Raw genomic sequence first — 20198 nt, forward strand, 5'->3', positions numbered from 1 at the left:
GTGAAAGGCAAGGGTGACTTGGGGGGATGGATTGTGCTACTGACATTGCACTTATTTACTGCAACAGATATTGCTGTTTGTTGTTGAAGAGCAAGTAAAGCCATCAGCAAGAGTGCTTGCAAATCTGTATGCCATCAAATGTGCAAAAGAGGTCCTGCTACGTAACTCTCACTGTCAGAAGAAAGCAGCATGGAGAAAGCTGACAGCTGTGAGCTGGTGTATTTTCTTGGGTGCTCCACAGCTGGGAATGTAGCACTGGAAAAGAACGTTGTCAGAAGACTCTTCTGTCCATAAATGGAATCATCTTCATGCCATTTTGCCTCAGTTTCTTTCATTTGTCTGTTCTAAAATGCTGAACTGAAACGTACCCGTCCTCCAAACCAGACACATCATACAGAATATGAAGGATTTTGCTGCTATTTCGGTAGGCTAACTCAGCACAAGAAGAGGCCTGAATTTACTGTTAAACTGCTCTTTCTGTAACAGAAGAATACCATTGGATTTTGGAGATAATCAATTATCTTGAAGTGTTTTTCCTAATAATATTTCTATAACTTACATCAAAAGTTTGCAACTACAGAATCTTGATCTCTGCTAAGGCCCGCAGTGTTTGTGTTCCATTTGGAAGCTGCCCTTTGTCTCAGCCATGGATGCCACAGGAAGCCCTTTGCTTCAGAATAAGTTTTCAGTTGCCCGCCTGGCTGAAGAATTTTTCTGGGTTGGTGGCAGCATCGTAGCTTCTCCACGGTGGAAAATTGGCCGTTTTGGTAAGATGTGGACTGCATGCCTGCCACTCCATTGCTCAAGGCAGGGTCACCTGAGCTTTTATTTTTAAATCTTGTTTCGTGACAACTTTGGCTAGCAGTGGTATAGTGAGAGACAGCCCTAGTCCTGTGTTATTTTGCAGTTATTTTGATCTGTTGCCAGTATGCTTTTTGGTCTTCAAAACCTTACAGTTGTATTTTCATTATTAATCTCTTCTCATTCCCCTCGAAATGCAAATGCAATGTTGTTCATTTTGTTATGCGTAACTTTTGAAATTTTCTGTCCTCCATGCCCACAGAATGGTAGGTTTGCTCTCTGGTCTTGGTTGCCAGAATTCTGAATTTTTTGTGCAATATTTGTCTGGTTTTCAGTCATCAAAATAAATATCTACAACAGTCCTGTTGTTGTTGTCTTCCAGAATAGACCTCTGGAGTCTAGTAAGGCTATTTTATTTATTCAGGCACACAGTGACAAAATTCTTAAGCTTCCATAGTTGTTTGAGAAAGATCCCTTGTACTGGATATGTAGAGATATATGTATGCATTATGTATTATTTATATGTTGACTTTAAGAAGATTTGATGTCTCCTGTCTGAACTGGAACTGATATTCCTGACAGGAGAAGATGGAGCTTGGGTTTATCTGTCAAAGAGCCAGCTATAGCTGTAGTGTTGTTTCTGGAGAGTTGTTATTAAGTGAAACAATCATTCTCTCTCTGTGGATTGGCAGTGCTGAACCTTTGATGGGTGTGGGATTCTTCTGTTGGCACTTGGGGATGCTGCTTTGGTTTAAGATTTTAAGGGAACAGCTTGCTCTTACAGTGTACCTGTACTGAAGGGTTGCTGTAGGCTCAGAAACATGTTACATGTTCTAGGGCCCTGAAGACAGGACTCTGAAATCTATTTGCCTTTCCATCCAGTGTTTGGAAAAGCAGTTGTTTTGAAGCATGATGCATCCTGCCCAGATCAGGTAATAGTGCAGACCTTGGCAGTCGTGTGATGCTGCCTGTAGGATGTCTATAAACAGATGGGCTTGAGCCAGAGCTGTGTGATGTGAGCCAGAGCTGTGTGATGTCACCCAGAACCATTCTGGACTTCTTCAGTCATTGATCTTCAGACAAAGCTCCTCCATGTATAAAAATATTCAAATGACTCAATTCCTCCAACTTTCTTTCATCCTCACATGCTAAAATACTCCCACTCCTCCACAAACATATACCAACCACTAAAACTCCAAAAAGATAGTAGTGCTACTGAACCATAAATAATTAACAGAGATTAGAATGTCTTTGTAACAATAAGCATGAAACGGGGCATGTTTTTCCTGTAGGGATTTATATTCTATGTTTTTGTTATTTATTGTTACTTTGAAACTTTTAATAGTAACTATAAATGTTACTATAAACTATTAAAGAAAAAAACAACCTCTTTGAGTCTTTGCTGCCTCAGTCCAGTGTCACTTAGTAAGAATACAAGAATGGGAACTTAGCGTGATAGGTTTCCATTTTCTGAAAACAACTCTCCTGAGGTTGATGAAGTTGTGCTAATTTTTGCTGGACAAGAATCCGGGCTTCCAGGTGAAATTTAATTCCATGTCCAGCACATATTTTGCATACTGCAGGAGCTCAAATTAAGATTTGGAATGACAATGGAGTAATGTGTACCTTGTGCCAATTTTGAAAAACGAATGTGCCATACCTATTAAGATGAGAGTGGAAACTATTGCATTTATAGATAAGTTCAGATGCCAAGAGCTTTTCTGATTTTATGATCATGACTTATGTCAGACAGCACAGGAAGTCATCTGTTAAATTGTTTATTTAGCAATTGTATGTTGTTCGTATGTTTTCTTCCTGTAAAGGTGACTTTTAAAGAGAACAAAGTCTCACATACTGATATTACTTTATTTCTCTCTTCAGTGGAAAGATGTATGAGCTCCATGCAAGCTGGTACCCAAATGATCAAACTTCGTGGTGGTTCCAAAGGGTTGGTCCGCTTCTATTACCTGGATGAGCACAAGTCATGCATTCGCTGGAGACCCTCCCGAAAGAATGAGAGAGCCAAAAGTGAGTGTCAACCACAGAACCACTTATTCCGATTCCTTCTAGGTAGAATCTTGCCCCCTTATGAATAAACCCAAACCAGCATGAAGGATTTGATTCATTCACAGGTGATCAAGCAAAATGTTGTATGTGGATTTTAAAGGGCATTAAGTTATTTTTTAATGATTAATAGTTTATGAAGATTAAATTGCTGTTGTTAACTATGCAGGTAACAGTAGTTAAGTATGTTGGAAGTCAGTTGCAGGCAAAACCTGTGTGAATCGGGGGCCTTGCAATGTTGAGGTTTCATTCCTTCCTCCAGAGGATTTCTCTACAGGATTATTACCTTTTACCTTTCCATTCCTGTAGCTTGAGTAATTGCTTACTATATGGCTGAAAAGTACTTTACACTGAAATGTTTGTGTTTCTTTTTTTTTTTTTTTTTAAACTGTCAGAAACATATGTATAGGCATGCTGTAGGTGAGCATCAGTCAGTTTCAACATGCTATGTAGATGCCATGCTAGGAAAGGTTACTCCATTTTGCTCTTCTGAGCTCTTACAGTTTTGTGCAGGAGAGAACAATTCTATTGATCATTTCTACTGTCAGACATAAAAGATGTTCCCATGGATACTCGTTGCTGTAGCTGTAGAGAAAATCAGGGATGCACAGGTGATGTAAGTGCTGGTACTGAGTCAGAGCTGCCTGCAGACAGCGGTCACAGTAAGCCAGGTAAGTTACCCTACAGCCAAGGCACATATGCAGTATAAAAGGCCAGGAGGACAAGCTGTACGTGCTGCTGAGCACAGCACAACCTCAGTAACTGTTATGTGTAGCTCTGGCTCCTTAATGTGCAATGGTCTTCTGACTAGATCACAGCACTGGTTTTGGGGATGTGTACTTCAGATAAGCTGAAGTAAAGGAAGAGAAACCAGGGCAAAATCATAAAGAATCAGATTGAGTGTTCAAGGTATTTGCCTCAAAGCAGACTGGGAATGGGATTTGTTTCCTTCAGAAGAGCTTCCTAGCAACTTACAATCACTTGCCTTCAGCACAGTGAAACTTATTTAATTATCCAGTTTATGTTTTTGTCCTTAATAACTTTTCCCTTTTAAACTTTAGCAGTTTGTCTGTGTATAATATACTGTCCAGCTGCACAGTAGCCATACCACAGCAAACAGATGTCTGTTTGTTGTAATCTCCAGAGAACAATTGCAACAAAGCAAAACTAAAATTTGTCCTTTTTTTCCCCCTTACGATTATTATTAGAATTTATCTTCTATCAGCTTGGGAACAGGAACATTACAAGGGAAATAAATTGTTCATGTAATTATAAGGTGCACAGGCTGTGAATATTTAGCATCTGCACATCTCTACATTAAACTAAAAAGCAGAAAAATTGGAATTTATTGCAAAGATGAATCTTTTTTTCTGGCCAACTGCAGATATTTTCATTGTTTCACCTCTCTTTCAATGAGGTAGAAATTTTGATTTCATAAAATTACATGGAATTGACTTTTTGTCTGCTTTGTCCTTTTATCTGAAGAGAAAGGAATGTGAGTAGAAGATAAACACAACCTGTCTGGCCTAGCCCATGCATGATCTTCTCTGCCCTTTGCATGAATTAGAACAGGGATTGTATTCATAGTATAATAGATTTGAATGTGTCCCAGACCACCAATTTTTCTAGAACTACTCTCCATGTCAGGGTGAAGCCTTTGTAACAGTCTGCTGGATGTATCTATTTCACTATCTTGGTGTTACTTTTCCCTAATTCTACGCTTGTTCATAATGAGTAAGATTTGTGAAACCATGATTCAGCTTTTTTATGTCAGCATGCAATCCTCAAATCAGTCACACTCTTGGAAGGGTAGGGTGGTCTCCCTTAAGAATCTTAAGGCAACATACAAGGAAGTGGAAGCTAGAAATATTATCCTGTTCTATTAATATGCTGATTGTTTCATGTCTCTATGTTCTCATACTCCAGTAAATACTGCAGTTTAGGTTAATTTTGTTATAGCTGCTTTTTCGTTTTGATTGAATTGGAAGATCATTTATTATGTTCTTGGACAAGCAGCAGTGTGATTCATCAGTGTAATTAAAAGAGAGAACTTTAAATCAAGACAAAAAGGGATTCCTTTTTAGGGCAGTATTACTGTATGCCAGCCTGCATGATTATTTTCCTACACAGTTACTAATGAGCTGCTTGCTATTGTTTTTCTAGTTTCCATCGACTCTATTCAAGAAGTTTGTGAGGGGAAGCAATCGGAGATCTTTCAGCGCTATGCTGATGGCAGTTTTGATCCTAACTGCTGCTTCAGCATCTACTATGGAGATCATATGGAATCCCTTGACCTGGTGTCTTCCAGTGGAGATGAAGCACGTACTTGGATCACAGGGCTAAAATATCTGATGGCAGGGATCAGTGATGAAGACAGCCTCTCAAAACGCCAAAGAACCAGAGACCAATATCCTTCCTAAACTGGTTGAAAGAGCATTTTCCTGTGGTTGAGAGCACTCAACAGCACAATAATTCCTTTAAGTATTTGTTTTAGTAAAAGTAAGCACTAGGCTCAAAGTTGCAAAGTGATTCCCATTCCATTCCCTGTTTCCAGAAACGGAGAGAGAAGTCCTTGAAGAAAATTGGTCTGGGCAAGAGAGTGGACTGAAAAAGGTGGCTGGTCAAGAATGGACCGAAAAACATACAGGTATATTCCTTCATCTGTTACTCCCTGTGTAAAGCTGTCTCTTTCATTTGATTGTACAAGACAAAACATGATGCATCGTTTCTATTTGCTCAGAATTCAAAGTTGTGCTGTGCTGTAGTTTGGGTAAAATAGCCAGTGTTGAATACTGAGCATAACAAATCTCGAAACTTCTTTATGAAAGAAGACAAGTAGTTATGTTTTATATTACCTTAAACTTTCCTTTATTCCTCACCCCATATGTACAGTTTTCCCTAATGTGAAAGCATTCGTATATACATTATGTTCAGTAACATCCCTTGATATTCCATGATGTTCCTTAACTCCTGTTCAATGTGGTTGAAGCAGACATTTGATGAAGCAGATAAAAATGGTGATGGCTGTCTGAGTATTAATGAAGTGCTCCAACTAATGCACAAACTGAATGTCAACCTACCCCGACAAAAAGTCAAGCAAATGTTTAAGGTAAGAAATGAAAATGAAATTTGTCTAAAAGATCAATGACTCAGCAACTGGTTTGTTTTCTCTCCATTGAGAGATACTGCACTGTGTATTTGGTAAATTGAAGAATGCCCCAGAAATAAGTAATAAATAAGTTGTTATTTACAGAAAGAATGATTACACCGGGTACTTTCTAGTGTTAATAACACATTATGACACATTCTGAATGTTGCTACACCTGTTGATCTGAAATTCAGTATCCTCCTCTTTTCTTGTGCAATAAGAAGAACCTTCGGAAGTTGTTTCTTGGCTCATGCACTAATACATACATATAAAAGGTTCAAAGGGGAAAGCATTCATATGACAAATGTTAGTCTAATTGACCAATCTGTTCTAGCAGGCCCTACGGTGAGCAGGCAGCATCAGCATGCGTTTAATTTCAGTGACACATTATTCTCATTCAGGGGTTTGTTTATTTAAAATTTTTTCGGGTTCTTTGATATTTCATTGCCTTATTGCTGTGTAATGCAGGAGGCTGATACAGATGATAACCAGGGCACGCTAGGCTTTGATGAGTTCTGCACCTTCTACAAGATGATGTCAACACGACGTGATTTGTACTTGCTAATGCTCACCTACAGCAACCACAAGGACTTCCTGGATACAGATGACCTGAGACGCTTTCTGGAGAATGAACAAAAGGTAGGTCTAAACCAGGAAAAGAATTCTGTTCTCATGCCATTCTGTTTGCCACTGGGGATGCATTGTCTTTTTTAAAGGGTCAGAATGGTAGTCATGCGTGTGAAAAGTGAGCAGCTGCTTTTGTTTTAGCAGCTTCACTCTGGAGAGTGTGGATGTTAAAAATAGACAGTTAGATGCGTCTTGATTTTCAGCTGGTAGGCTGGCAAGACTATTTCTTGAATCTTTTTACCCTCACAAACTCTTCTTTGAGTAGGGTCTGTCATTGTGCCCCTAACTGTAGTGTCTATGGTTTCTTTTTTTTTTTTTTTTTTCTTTCCCCATGTGTTCTTTGGGAGAATGCCATCAATGTATTTTTCCCATGCTCAGTATCTGAGTGCAAAGATGCTGCCTCTGGCTCTGCTTTTGTTTTAGTGCAGAGTTCATGATGAGACATTTACACTACTTTGTCACACTTTCCCAGTTTGCAAAGTAGATTATGTTTCTAAAGAGCTACTGAGAGGATTATTCATGTCTGGGGAAGTGTTTGAGGATATGTAGTAGTGCATATTAGGTTGTCTTTTAATATTTCAATATTGCATTGCTAGGAGTGGGTCTTAGACTACTCCCACTGCACCAGTCTAAAGCAGACTAAGTTTTCTTTTCTGATGAACCAGGTAGTGTGTATATTCCCTGTATATTAATATTGGCTTGACGTTGGCCAGTAAATAGTGATGCTATCTAATTTTACTTATGAATTTAAGACATTTTACAGTTCTTCAGAAACATTAGTTTATAGCTTTATAAGCTTTTCTTTTCAAGAATGGAAGTGAACCCATACATTATGCTTATAGTTGTTTATGCAACTCAGCAAATACCACCAAACTCTGTGCTAAGTTACAATGTCTTATTGTACTTAACAAGGGGACATTGGAGTTTTATCTGTATGATGAGGACATTCATCCAATGGAAGAGGCTCCCAGAGAGGTTGTACAGCCCCTATCCATGGAGGTTTAGAGACCAGAATAAAGCCCTGAATTAAGTCGTGTAACCTTATAGTTGATCCTGCTCTGAGCAGGATTTTTTGGCTAGATGAGTTCCTGAGCTCCCTGAACGATCCTGTGTTCATTTATCTAGAGATTTCTGGCAGTTTCTGAAATGAGAAAAAAAAATAATTGGATGGTAAGGTGCAGCCAGTGCAGGAACAAATGCATTGATTTGTCTTTGCTTTTTTCTCTTCTCCTGATCTCTTTTGAAACTGTATGCCTGTGAGTCATAAAACTCCATCAGAGTTTCAAAAGCTGTCTAAGAAATGAATGAATGATAAAGCCACCTCTCTCTGGCAGTTATCATTTTAGATAATTTGGGTGTGTTTCCATTTCATTGGTCAATTGATCCTCCAGATGGTGAGAGGAAAATGAGCACTATCCAAAGGACACAAATCAGCTCAGCTAATCACTGACATGGACAACACATGCCTCTAGGGTCCCTCCCTTGTCTAGTTCTGCCCTTTCTTACACAATGTGTGCAGGGAAAGCAAGTGTTCATTCTGTCTGTTTGAAGCTGTACCAGAAAAACCTTCTGTTGTTTCAGAGCTTCTTCTTACCCAGCAATCCTACAGTATACGGGGAAATAAAATCTTGATTTTTATTTATTTGTATTCCTTCCTCTTATTCTGATTTTATTTACTAGGTTTTAAATTACCCCCCCAAAAGTCATTGATTTTGTTGCAGATATGCTAGTGGTTTTATTTCCCTCTGAGAAAATATTCCACGTTGCCAAAACCATAATCAACTTAGGCACTTTATTGGCAGCCCTCTGGTGTCCAGGGCTGTATTTCCAAGTGGCATGTATAAAATTCGTTGGAAAGGGAAAGTATAAGGAAAAGTATATTAAGTAATAGAATGAATAATGTTTAATGGATAAATTAACAGTAAATAGCAGGAATATTAGATTGTACTGTTTCTCTTGCTTGTCTTCCAGTCCACTGCATAAAGAGGAACCATTTTCTTATTTTCTTTTAAAGTAAAAACACTTCTGGCAATGAAAAAAATCAAACTGCAAATTAATCCTTTAATTCAACAAAAGAAGAGGTGTTCCCATTGATTTGTGACAAAGCTTTTTCAATTTGGATGCTCTGTGTACATACCAACACTAACCACATTTGACCTACAAACTAGAACTCTATCTTTATTGGATGTGATCAGGCAGCTGCCAATAGGGCAGAAACTTCTCACAAAGCATTTTAATTCTTATCTGACCTGACGTTGATTGACAGGAGTGAAAATTTCATTGTGTAACTGGAAATCCTTAGTGCCACTCTGGATGATCTGACCAATTGTTAAGCATACAGAGAAGAAAAGCCAGGAGAAGCTATGGATTGTTAGTTAACACTTCACTTTTGTTACTTTTGTAGATGACAAATGTGACCAGAGAACACTGCCTGGAAATTATCAACAAGTTTGAACCATGCCTGGAAAACAAGAAGACAGGAGCTCTGGGGATTGATGGTAAGCTGGCTGGCATAGCTGTTGTGGGAGAGGGTGAATAGTATTTAAATGCTTATGAGAAATCACGTTTCTTTGCGTGCTTATAAAGTCATAGAATTGCATTAGATCATGTAGAGAATGCTTTTAAGTAGGTTTGGCATTGGGTTGTTGCTTTTTGTGGGAGGGGAGGTATCTGTTACTTACTGAGGTGAAGTTAGTATACTTTGGAAGATTTTAGAGACTTTTATGCACTATGCCACTTAATGTTCCATCAAAATCACAGAATCACAGAATCTTTTGAATTATAAACCTACAATGTCAAGTTTTGGTTAAATATAGGCGTGTTTTCCAGAAAACAGAGCAGAAAACTGTCTTGTGCCAGGTGGAATACAGTGGTGTTATTTACTTCTTTATTTTACTTGATAGGTTCATGAATATATTGGTGCATGTAAGGATGTGTTCTTAGGCTGGTTTCAGGAAGACTACAGCAACAAAAAGAATAAAACTCTCTTACTTATAGTATTGTTTGTTTATAGGTTTCACCAATTACATGCGGAGTCCATCAGGGGACATTTTCAACCCAGAACACTACCAAGTGAATCAGGACATGAGTTATCCTTTGAGTCACTATTTCATTACCTCTTCACATAATACCTACCTCATGGGAGATCAGCTGATGTCCCAGTCTAGGGTGGACATGTATGCATGGGTGCTACAATCTGGCTGCCGCTGTGTTGAAGGTAAAGAGCATAAAGGAATCATCAGTAAGCTTCATACTTTTGCTTCTCTGTAAAGAAAGACTTAGGACTATTGCAAAAGATATAGTAATTGCTTGGACTAAAGAGCCTTATGAAATGATGTTTTCCTGTTATTAAAAACATTAAATTATGTTGCTACACAGTGAATAAATTTTCTTGAATATAGGAATAAGGTAAACAATGGAGGAAGTGTCATTGGTACTAAGGAAAAAATTGGTAAAAACGATCTTTAGAAAGATTGCTAATATTTGCTAGGATGTTTTGGGGAGCCAAATGTATGTCAACCAGACAGGCAAACAGGGCAGAATTCTTCCTAAACAGAAGGAGTAAGCTGATGTTTCTGATTAGGGAAGTGTGGTTTTATAACATGAAATATTGATAATCCTGTAATGACCTGGAAGCTTTTTTGAAATTTTTTCTGATGTTTGTAATGCTTTTCTGAGACTGCCTCTTCTGTAATCACCTGTAATATCGTGACCATCAAAGTGCTTTCATATTTTTTCAGAAAGCTAATATAGTTTGCTCGGGTTGGACTGTGGACATGCCCGTGTGTGCTGCAGAGGAGTAAAGCATTTCATAGAAACATGACTGTAAACAAGTGTGAACTTAGGCAAAATCCAAGGAAGGCTAGAGATGCTTAGAGTTTGGCTCTGCTTGTGCTGTGAGAAGCTTGGCTAAGATTTTCTTGCATTCCCTTTGAGGTTCAGCAGTAGTATAATGAAAATAATGCTATGCTATGTCATCTCTTCCCCTTTCACAGTATTCCTCAGTACTTCTTAAAAGAGATCTTTTTTTGCTTGGGGCTTTCTCAAGCAATGCGTACGACTGTCTACACACAGTAAAATGATGGGTATCGTTGTTTCTCTTCTGCAGTTGACTGCTGGGATGGGCCGGATGGTGAACCAATTGTCCACCATGGATACACTTTGACTTCCAAAATTCTCTTCAAAGATGTGATTGAAACTATCAACAAATATGCCTTTATCAAGAATGAGTATGTGTACTATCTGCTAACTTTTGAGATATAAGGCATGAGACATGGGGAGTTGGAAGCACTGCATGTTTAGGTTTTTTCTATGATTGGCTTTCTTGAATCTCTCTTGTAGGAAGTGAAGGTCAGGACTGGGTAGTATAGGAAGGTGAAAAGTGTGCTCTGGAAAAAAATGCATCAAATCAGATTGAAGGAGTTTAATTATTCTGTGGTGGTCTAAAATAGACTATTCAGTTTGGAGTTAGTACTGGGATATCAATCAGGATATCTACCCTGTAGATTTCATTGGTGGCCATTCTCCTTATAGGAATGGCTCAGACAGTAATAACCCTTATCTTTGTAATGCCATAAAAGCTAAATTTGCAGTTGGTGATACTTCCTTATGTCTTGCCAGGTACCCTGTTATCTTGTCAATTGAGAACCATTGCAGTGTAATTCAGCAGAAGAAGATGGCTCAATATCTTACAGAAATTCTGGGTGACAAATTGGATCTGTCTTCTGTGCATAATGATGACTCTACAAGGCTCCCTTCACCAGCGAGTCTTAAAGGGAAGATACTGGTTAAGGTAAAAATGTGGTTGGTTTGTTCCATCTCTCCTTTTTTGTGATAATTACAATCTCTGCCAGGTTATCACTTGTGCTAATTTAAATGACATCACGATAAACAATCTGTAATAAGGATTTAATGCAGTGATAAAAGGCCATTTGGGGCTGTTTGCCAGTATTATCTAGGTAAGCCAACCCAAGTAACAATTTCTGAAATACGTGTAGCTAAAGAATAAGTTTTACCTTTTATGCCTGTGCATCTAGCTGGCTGTCCAAGAAGGCAGGTCCTGATGCACAACTCTTAGAAAGCAGCTATTTTTGAGAGACCGAAATAGTGATGTTTTTTTCTGGACCCTGAGCTGAATGTGCGAGAATACAGATAAGATTTTGTCTTTAACAGATTTGGCTCAAGTTGAATGGAAATTGCTAGCTGCTCCTGTTCATTGAGTTTAAATTATAACACACATCATCTTCCTCATTCCTTCTTTCTGACAGTTTTTCTACTTCTCTCCTGTTTAAAATAATATTATCATTTCACCTATTATTCAGTCAGCTCAGTTTTTTAGCTCATGTTAATGAAGTAGTAAAGCACTGAGATGGAGAAAATCTGGCTGCCTCAGTTGAATTGATAATGAAAAGGTTTAGAAAAGAGACAATCTATTTTCTATTAGTTCACCTTGATCAGAGAAGTAAACAAGATTTGTTCTTCACTGAGTATCTTCTTTTCTTTGACCTTCAATGAACACAAACAACAAGTCAAGAGCATGTTAGTGTTTGCTTGGAATGTTAAGGTTTTCACCTCTTTGGGATTTTTTTTTTTTAATTTCCCATCAGTGATGATTTTTTTGTTTAATTTTGTTTTGTTTAAAATATGTCATAGCAAGAGCTGTATGCTAACCTTCTTGTGTAATCATTTTATCTTCTAGGGGAAGAAACTTCCAGCCAACATTAGTGATGATGCAGAGGAGGGTGAAGTTTCTGATGAGGACAGTGCTGATGAGATTGATGATGACTGTAAAATAATGAATGGAGATGTAAGTTAAGTGATCGTTTAGATGTAAATATATTTTACATTTTCCCATTCCAGACAGAGGAAACCTTGTATGAGTTCTCTCAAAAGTGCATGTGGTGTAATTCTGGGCATTCATCACAGGTTTTTAAGGTTTTAATCCTTTGTGTGGACGGTTTTAGCAGAAGTGCATATTAGGCAGCACCAGTTCTACTTGTAATCTTTCAAATTTGTGATTTTATTTCTTTTAATATTTTACTAGTAATATCTCACTATTCTTTATTGCATGATGGTTCTTTCCATCATAAGGAAAAGAAAAGAAAGGAAGAAAAAACTACTTCTGTGTTTTCCTGTTTTCCAGTTCTTTTGTCTGTATTCCCAGACATGTCAGAGTGTTTTCACTACCCAGAAAACCCCAAAACAGATGATTTTACAAAACTGCTGAAAGATCACAGTGCTACTTAAGATACTTATTTTGTAGGTTTGCCAGATAATTTTTAGATCAAATGTTTGATCTTACAAATAACATTTCATTTTCTGCTAATCCCAGCTGGAATTACTAAGATTGTTTTGCCTGTATCTTGTTTAATGATTATGTTTTGTTTGTAGGCATCTACTAATAGGAAAAGAGTGGAGAATATAGCAAAGAAAAAACTTGACTCACTGATAAAAGAATCCAAAATCCGTGACTGTGAAGATCCAAACAATTTCACAGTTACCACTCTGCCATCATCTGGAAAGAGTGGTCAGAAATCAGATAGTAAGAAGGTAAACTTATACTGTACTTCACTCACCCCCTAGATTTAGCTATGCTTTTGTCTGTCTCTATAGCTGCTTAGTACTGCTGTTTCATAAGACTGCTTGTTCTTTATGAGTGCCTAAGGTTGAACTTTTAAATCTATTTTGATACTCTGAATCAAGGTGACTTAGTTTATCAGGGGGATCCGCAGCTGTCATAGTACTAATGAAACTGAAACATGCTCAACTCTTCCCTTAAAAGAAACTTGTGTGATGTACAAGATGAATGTGGATTTAGAAAATTTTGTTTGCTGGTTTTGGCCAAAATAGGTCTTGTTACAGTGGTAGGAATTTAGTTAAATTTATTAGAGTTATTTGAATTTCCCATCATTGTAAAATGAGATTTTGCCCCTACATATTCATATGGCAAAATATGTTTTTCCTTCTGTAGTACTTGATATTTGTTATTATCTGTATTTTGTTAATACCTCAGATTTCTTATATAAAAGCTACAATATGAAGATGGTTTTTTTTTCTTTCACATTTTTGTCCACTTAGTGGAAGCCTTTTCTTATTTTGATGATAATGATATTTTAATTTCGGTTGTTTTCATTACTTACGCTTAGTGCAAAGAGATGGTCTGTTGTTGCATATGAATAATGAAATATGGCAGTCCTTCAAAATATAAATTGAAATGCTAAATACCTCTTTGTCCAACATCCAAAGACTTTCTCCAATGGTTTTGGAGAAAGAGGTGTTTAGCATTTCAGTTTGTTATGGTTTATTACCTTACTGAGTAAATAATATATTATAGGCTTCAGATTTCATAGCTGAATTCATTCAGTTAATGATGATGCCAGGTGAACATCACTGTCAGATTTGTGAAGCTTTTTTTCTCACTCAGCAATTGGAGCATGAAATGTACACACGAAATGACTTTTCAACAGAAAAAAATTGTTTCCCATTATATAAAAAAGTGCATATGAAAGCTGAGCTTTTTTCCCTCTGCTCTCTCTCTTTTCTGTACACTTTTGTATTTTAATCTTATACTAATGGTTCTTTATGAAAATGTAAATAGCCAACACTTCAGGAACATGAATGTTGTCATTTTGGAATTTATAATAAGCTAAGGAATGCTGTTGCATGCAAATGAAAAACGTTGGAGGTCTGCCAATATGCAGGTGAACTAACTGAGAATTAAAACCAGATGAAAGCTAAAATTCAGCTTTCCAAAACTTTCTTTTTCATGAGTTTTGTATGCACTTTTAAAATTAATGATTTAGGTGATGTATCTGACAGTACTTTTGTAAAATCTGCTGTAAGGCCAAGACTTTAGTAATCTTTCTGACTCTGGCCCTAGCAAGAATTGTCTGTGTCATATTAGAGTGGGAAACAGTGAACCTATGAGGTCATATTAAAGATTAGAGGTACCAATGATATACTTTTTTAGGAACTGTAAGAAATTTGATTCTTTCTTATCATGGACTTAGCATGTAAAACCATCTAACTTAGGCCACATTTCATGGCAGAAATAAGTCCTGTTGAGCTATGATTTTCATATATTAAGTTAGAAAACAGTTTGTCACCAGTGAATGTACATGCTAGGGTGCGCTCAGAGCTTATGTGGATAAAAATAATATTTCCTGATGCATGGAATTTGGTATTTTTGTGATCTCTGTCTGCTCTGAAAGTTCCTGTGGATAAAAGTGATGACAGTTGTTGCTAGGATAAAAGATCTTGCACTCAGCTTGTATTAAAAAAACATCAAACATACAAGAAAACCCTGCTTTGGTCTGGTCATGTTTTGTTGACATTTTAGGGTGAATTGCATCCCAAACTATTTTTGATTATGTTTATGCATGCTGTCTGTAGTACTCTACTAGGTCTGCTGCATTATTTTTTCTGTTTGATTATTTTAGAATAAACTTGAGGATGATGTGGAATCTGGGGAAGACTTCAGTACCAATAAAAGGCACAGCCGGACGCTGATGGGCAGCTTTTCTAAACGCAAGGTAAGCCACCCTAGAAAGTTCTACTGTAAATGTTGCATTCTTTGATAGATTCTTTCTTTGCAGGCAACAGTAGGAGAGGAATATCATATTTGTACTACCTGGCTTGTTGTTGCTCTGTTTGCTGAATAAACAAATAACTGGTTATAATTGTGCATAACATCTAGTTTCGGTTTACACTGAAGTCTAAAAGCACTGAAGGTCTGACATCAGTTTAGTTTTCTTCTTGATTGGTTCACATACTTCGTAGAAAAAAAGTGAATCTCTTTTGAATATTGGTATCCATTCTATATAATGGTTTTTGTTGTGGCACAGAAAAAAGGAAGCAAATTGAAAAAATCAGCCAGTCTGGAAGAAGGTGAAGATGATGCTGATTCTCAAGGAAATGCAGCCAGAAGCTCTGTACATTACACCAGGTTTGTAACAAGTGATTTGGCAGTTTTGTTTCTAAAAAAGATTCCTACTGAATGTACCTGCTAAATAGCCATGCTTGAGCTCTGGAAGCCTGTTTGCTGAAGGATATCCTCAGTTGTGTGAGAGAGATTTCACATGAGGGTAGATCCAGTGTCAGCCACAACATTATCAGAATGATCTCTTGGTGCCATTTGGACTAATTAGCAATGTTAGCAATGTACAGGGGATTTAATATGCCTTTGAGCTCTTACCATCTCATCCAGCTGACATGTAGACTGTTTGACTGGCAGCCCAGCAAACCCATTAAAGTTGATTTGCCAAATGAATCTGCTTGCCAGCTGCTTTTTGTTGTTTGTTTCTTTGTTTTTTGCCGCATAAAATTGCATAAAGGTTGGTGTGATGTTTTTGAATTTTCTTTTGAAACTATCTTTCCAAAAATCCTGAAATCAAAGGTCCTCTGTGGAATGGCTCTGTAAGATTCAGGCTATAAAAGTAGGAAATCAGATCAAGCAGTTCATTAGGATACTTTGGAACTTTCTTCAGGAGATTAGAAGTTACTCTGTTAGTGATAACCTGAAGCAAGTGAGGAGGATCAGAGCATTACAGTTTTGCTATTTCTTTGGGATTTAAAAGTGTTTCTGCTGATACTTGACTTAAGAAGAAAATGTATGTGTGAATAGATATTCTACCCTTTGGTCAAAGTAATTTAGAGTCCTCTCCATCAAGTTTTTGTATGTGAATATTTATGGTTGCCACTAACGTGTAAGAACAGAAGTTGTTCTGTTTATACGTCAATGCGGTTGCTTCCACTGCTTTGACAGTGAGTCTCTGCTATAAAAATTGAATACCTCCTTGGTGAAGAAAAACCTTCTTATTTCTCTACTCTGATTTATTTTTAAATTTGAAAAGGAAAGTTTCTCTCTTTCTTCATGGGAAATTTAAATGTTTTATTATTCCAGGATAAACCGACAGAAGAAGACAATGAAGTTGTCCCGGGCACTCTCAGACCTGGTGAAATATACAAAGTCTGTTGGCATCCACGATGTTGAAACTGAAAGTAGGTTGATCTAGAAGTCTGCTGGAAGTAATTGCTGTGCAAATAAATTGAAAGATTTATGTTCTTACGCCTATTCTATTTAAAAGTTGTTTGTGTGTTTGTTTCTACCGCAACTTGAGAAAAGTTTAACAGAAGAGCTGCACACAGTAAAGTTGTGCTGTTTCCAAGTGTCTGACCACTTGCTATTCAGAAGCTACAAAAGGAGTATAGAGTTGTGTGGCAGCTACTGTAAAGGAGGTAAAGCTACTCCAGGTAGCAGTGACACGTTATTTTTGGTAGCATTTATAAATGTTGCTACACACCATTTACATCACTGGATATAACAGACGGCTTAGTTATTTTCTGGGGAAGAGTGGTCTGAAGAGCTTTTCAAACCAAGACAAGCATCTCCAAAGCTTAGATTTTACTTCAAACCATCCCCGTTATATTTCTAGAATATTTCAGTAATTTTTCTACATTTTCTGCATCTGATTTTCGCAGGAATCAAAATTTAGTTTAAAATGTCAGAGAATTGCTTGCCAGAAATAATACTTTCTTTCAGCAAATTGAAAAAATCTTAGAAAACGTTTGTAGCTTCTTAATGAGGATTCAGGCCATTCATTATATTCAGTTTCCTTATCCCAGCTTTAATTCCTCCAGTAAGCACAGATAGTCTTCTACAAAATAAAAAAAGAATTGTTCCCTCAAAGTAGAATGTATTCAAATTATGATAGATTGTTATAAGTAATTAATGCTATCTTTGTTTGAATGTTTTATTTAGATAATAAATAAATAAGGAGATTGGGCCTCTAATCACTTCCTCCCTTCTTTGCAGTCTCTTCCAGCTGGCAGGTTTCATCTTTCAGTGAAACAAAAGCCCACCAGATACTGCAGCAAAAACCAGCACAGTATCTACGTTTCAACCAACATCAGTTATCCCGCATCTACCCATCTTCCTACCGTGTAGACTCTAGCAACTACAATCCCCAGCCATTCTGGAATGCTGGCTGCCAACTTGGTGAGCAGAAAGAGGGTTTGTTTATTTTTGTTTTATTTTGGGAGGAATGTTTCAATGGGAGCTTTAAGAATCATTTCTTAAAATACTTGAATTCTTTGCTTATTCAACATTACTATCATTTGAGTCCTTCCTGTTATTTTCTATGCTGCTTCCTAGATAGAATACCTGAATCATATGCCTTCCGTGAAGGCAACTGTCTGCTAAGTGGGGATAAAGTAATATTCTTCTCAAATTTAAGAAACTTCAGAGATTAATCTGCAGAGCTTCACTCCCTGAAGTTGATGTATGCTGTATCATAGAACTCTCTTTCAGAAAATACGTTTTTGAGTTTTGACAATATTCTTAGATGTTCCTCCTTTAACCTGGATTTTACAAACAATAATGTTGATAACATAATTTGTTATTAATAATGTTAAAATTTTTTGTTTGGTTGGTTGTTTTTTTTGCTTTTTTTGGTGAACAGTGGCTTTAAACTACCAGTCAGAGGGGAGAATGCTGCAACTGAACCGGGCCAAATTTAGTGCCAATGGGAATTGTGGCTATGTCCTCAAACCAGACTGCATGTGTCAAGGTAAGAAAAATTATTACAATGAGAGGGAGACTCTATTCTTTTTTTTTTTTTTTTTTAATGTTCTGTGGCTTCTCGTTCATTCAGGCATCTTTAATCCAAATTCTGAAGATCCACTGCCTGGTCAGTTGAAGAAACAGCTGGTTCTAAGAATTATCAGTGGTCAACAGCTCCCAAAACCACGGGATTCCATGTTGGGAGACAGAGGAGAGGTATTAAACTATTAGTGATTGTTCTTGTTGGTGAAGGTTTATTTCCAAATTAGCTGAGTTTAGGATGAGGATTTAATTTCTTGCAGTTATCTACTGGGAGACATATAACATGAATAAATTAGGCAGATATTATCATCCTAGATCTTTAGGTGGTTTTCAAGTCTTCAAAGTATCACAGCAATAATTGAAATTTTTTTTCTTCAGTTGTCAAAACAGTGTCACCAGGACAAGCAAAAACAGGCCAATAAGCTCATGACTATGGGATTATATTCACAACAGTACTATAAATGACCTCAAATACAAACAAGAGCGGTCACTCAAAAAAAACACCCAAACCAAACAAAAAAAACCCTACCAAATTGCTGAGCTTGCCAAATTAGGGAGATCTACTTTAGAGTCCTTCCCTCTGCTTACATAAATCTGCTCCCAGTCCTCCATTTAGCACAGTGTTACTGTGTTTTCTTTCTGTTCTTCTTTTTGCCTTCTCTTTTTTGTGTGACTTTAAAGTTGTTATTTATTTTGTTTTGTAATGCCATTTTTGTTGTATAGTGCCACGGACAACTCTACTTAAAGACATACCAGGCTAAAAAAACCCCTCAAATTAGAAACCTCTTAACATGTTTTTGTTGATTTCTTGTGTTTGTTCTTGCAATATCGCTTACGTTAGTTTATTGGTCATGAACAAATGCTAGGGTGAGGCATTTTTGTCAGAATTGAAGTCTCCTGTTAGCCTCCTGCCTTTTAGAGATAGAATTGAACCTCTCAAATGAGTTCTTATGTGCTTGGTTTTTATATGGATATTGCAATCAGCTTCTAAATATTCTTTCTTCATAGAACTGTTTAGGTGACTACATCAGACCAGGAAAACTTCCCTAAAAAGTAAACACAGTAGAATCATACTAAGGGTTTGGTGAACCTTTGTATGTTTTCAACAGTCTCTTTCTATTTCTTTGTTTATTGTTATTAATATCACATGTACAACAGTATGGAATTTTTCCTAATTCAGATTGAGCTCATATTTAAGAAAAGGAAGAATAATCTCTTGAACTTTCATCTTAACTTGAGAAGCAGGGCAATTTTTTTCATGCAGAACATAATCCTGGAAGAAAACTGTCTGAGCTTTTGAATCGAGTTCCTTGCAGCTGCAATCATGTTTTAAGTGATTGCTCTGGAAGAGCCTCCAAAACATTCAGACTTACTCCCTCATGTCAAGAATCACATACACTATGATTATTCTGAATTATTTAGGTGATTGGACCTCAATTTCATTAGCATAATAATGCTGTATAAAAAGTCTTAGGACCATTTATAATTAAGACAATAATGTACAATGGCCATGCTGTAATGTTTAGCCATGTACTTGAATTTTGCCTTTATCACTTTTTCTTTTCAAGATTTGTTATTTTATGTTTTTCAGATCATAGATCCATTTGTTGAAGTAGAAGTTATAGGCCTACCTGTTGATTGCTTCAAAGAACAAACTAGAGTAGTTGATGATAATGGTAAGATCGCGGGACTTTTTAGGCTTTCTTGTGGCTGAACCATCCTCTTTCAGGCAAGTCTTTTTTTATCAAGAGACAAACAGGTGAAACTTGTTGCCAGTTACAGAGAAAAAACATAAAACTGATATAGTTATTGATGTTAATCGGACTTGGATCTTGAATTGTTCAAGTGAGTTGGTATGATGTTGAAGATCTTGGTGTGAAACTAGGTGAAACTAGCCTTTTGTCTGACTTCTCACTGTGTGTGCGAGAATGGTATTTGGACTCAGCAGTGCTCAAA

At 37.0% G+C, this 20198-nt stretch overlaps 1 protein-coding gene across 1 annotated transcript in view; it reads left to right on the forward strand.

Annotated features, from left to right (window-relative positions):
* Positions 1 to 561: 561 nt before the first annotated feature.
* Positions 562 to 20198, forward strand: part of PLCH2 (phospholipase C eta 2) — a 35574-nt gene continuing 15937 nt past the window's right edge. The window contains exons 1-18 of the mRNA XM_090123180.1: positions 562 to 767; positions 2683 to 2829; positions 5029 to 5272; positions 5845 to 5974; positions 6482 to 6652; positions 9045 to 9138; positions 9654 to 9857; positions 10749 to 10869; positions 11261 to 11432; positions 12339 to 12446; positions 13031 to 13189; positions 15079 to 15171; positions 15484 to 15584; positions 16542 to 16639; positions 17454 to 17636; positions 18100 to 18207; positions 18292 to 18416; positions 19834 to 19918. Of these exons, the coding sequence (XP_089979306.1) occupies positions 647 to 767; positions 2683 to 2829; positions 5029 to 5272; positions 5845 to 5974; positions 6482 to 6652; positions 9045 to 9138; positions 9654 to 9857; positions 10749 to 10869; positions 11261 to 11432; positions 12339 to 12446; positions 13031 to 13189; positions 15079 to 15171; positions 15484 to 15584; positions 16542 to 16639; positions 17454 to 17636; positions 18100 to 18207; positions 18292 to 18416; positions 19834 to 19918 (2464 nt within the window). The 5' untranslated portion in view covers positions 562 to 646. The remainder of the gene's footprint in view (positions 768 to 2682; positions 2830 to 5028; positions 5273 to 5844; positions 5975 to 6481; positions 6653 to 9044; positions 9139 to 9653; positions 9858 to 10748; positions 10870 to 11260; positions 11433 to 12338; positions 12447 to 13030; positions 13190 to 15078; positions 15172 to 15483; positions 15585 to 16541; positions 16640 to 17453; positions 17637 to 18099; positions 18208 to 18291; positions 18417 to 19833; positions 19919 to 20198) is intronic.

Source organism: Phasianus colchicus, chromosome 22, assembly GCF_987193195.1.
Source record: "Phasianus colchicus chromosome 22, bPhaCol1.hap1.1, whole genome shotgun sequence".
Taxonomy (NCBI): domain Eukaryota; kingdom Metazoa; phylum Chordata; class Aves; order Galliformes; family Phasianidae; genus Phasianus; species Phasianus colchicus.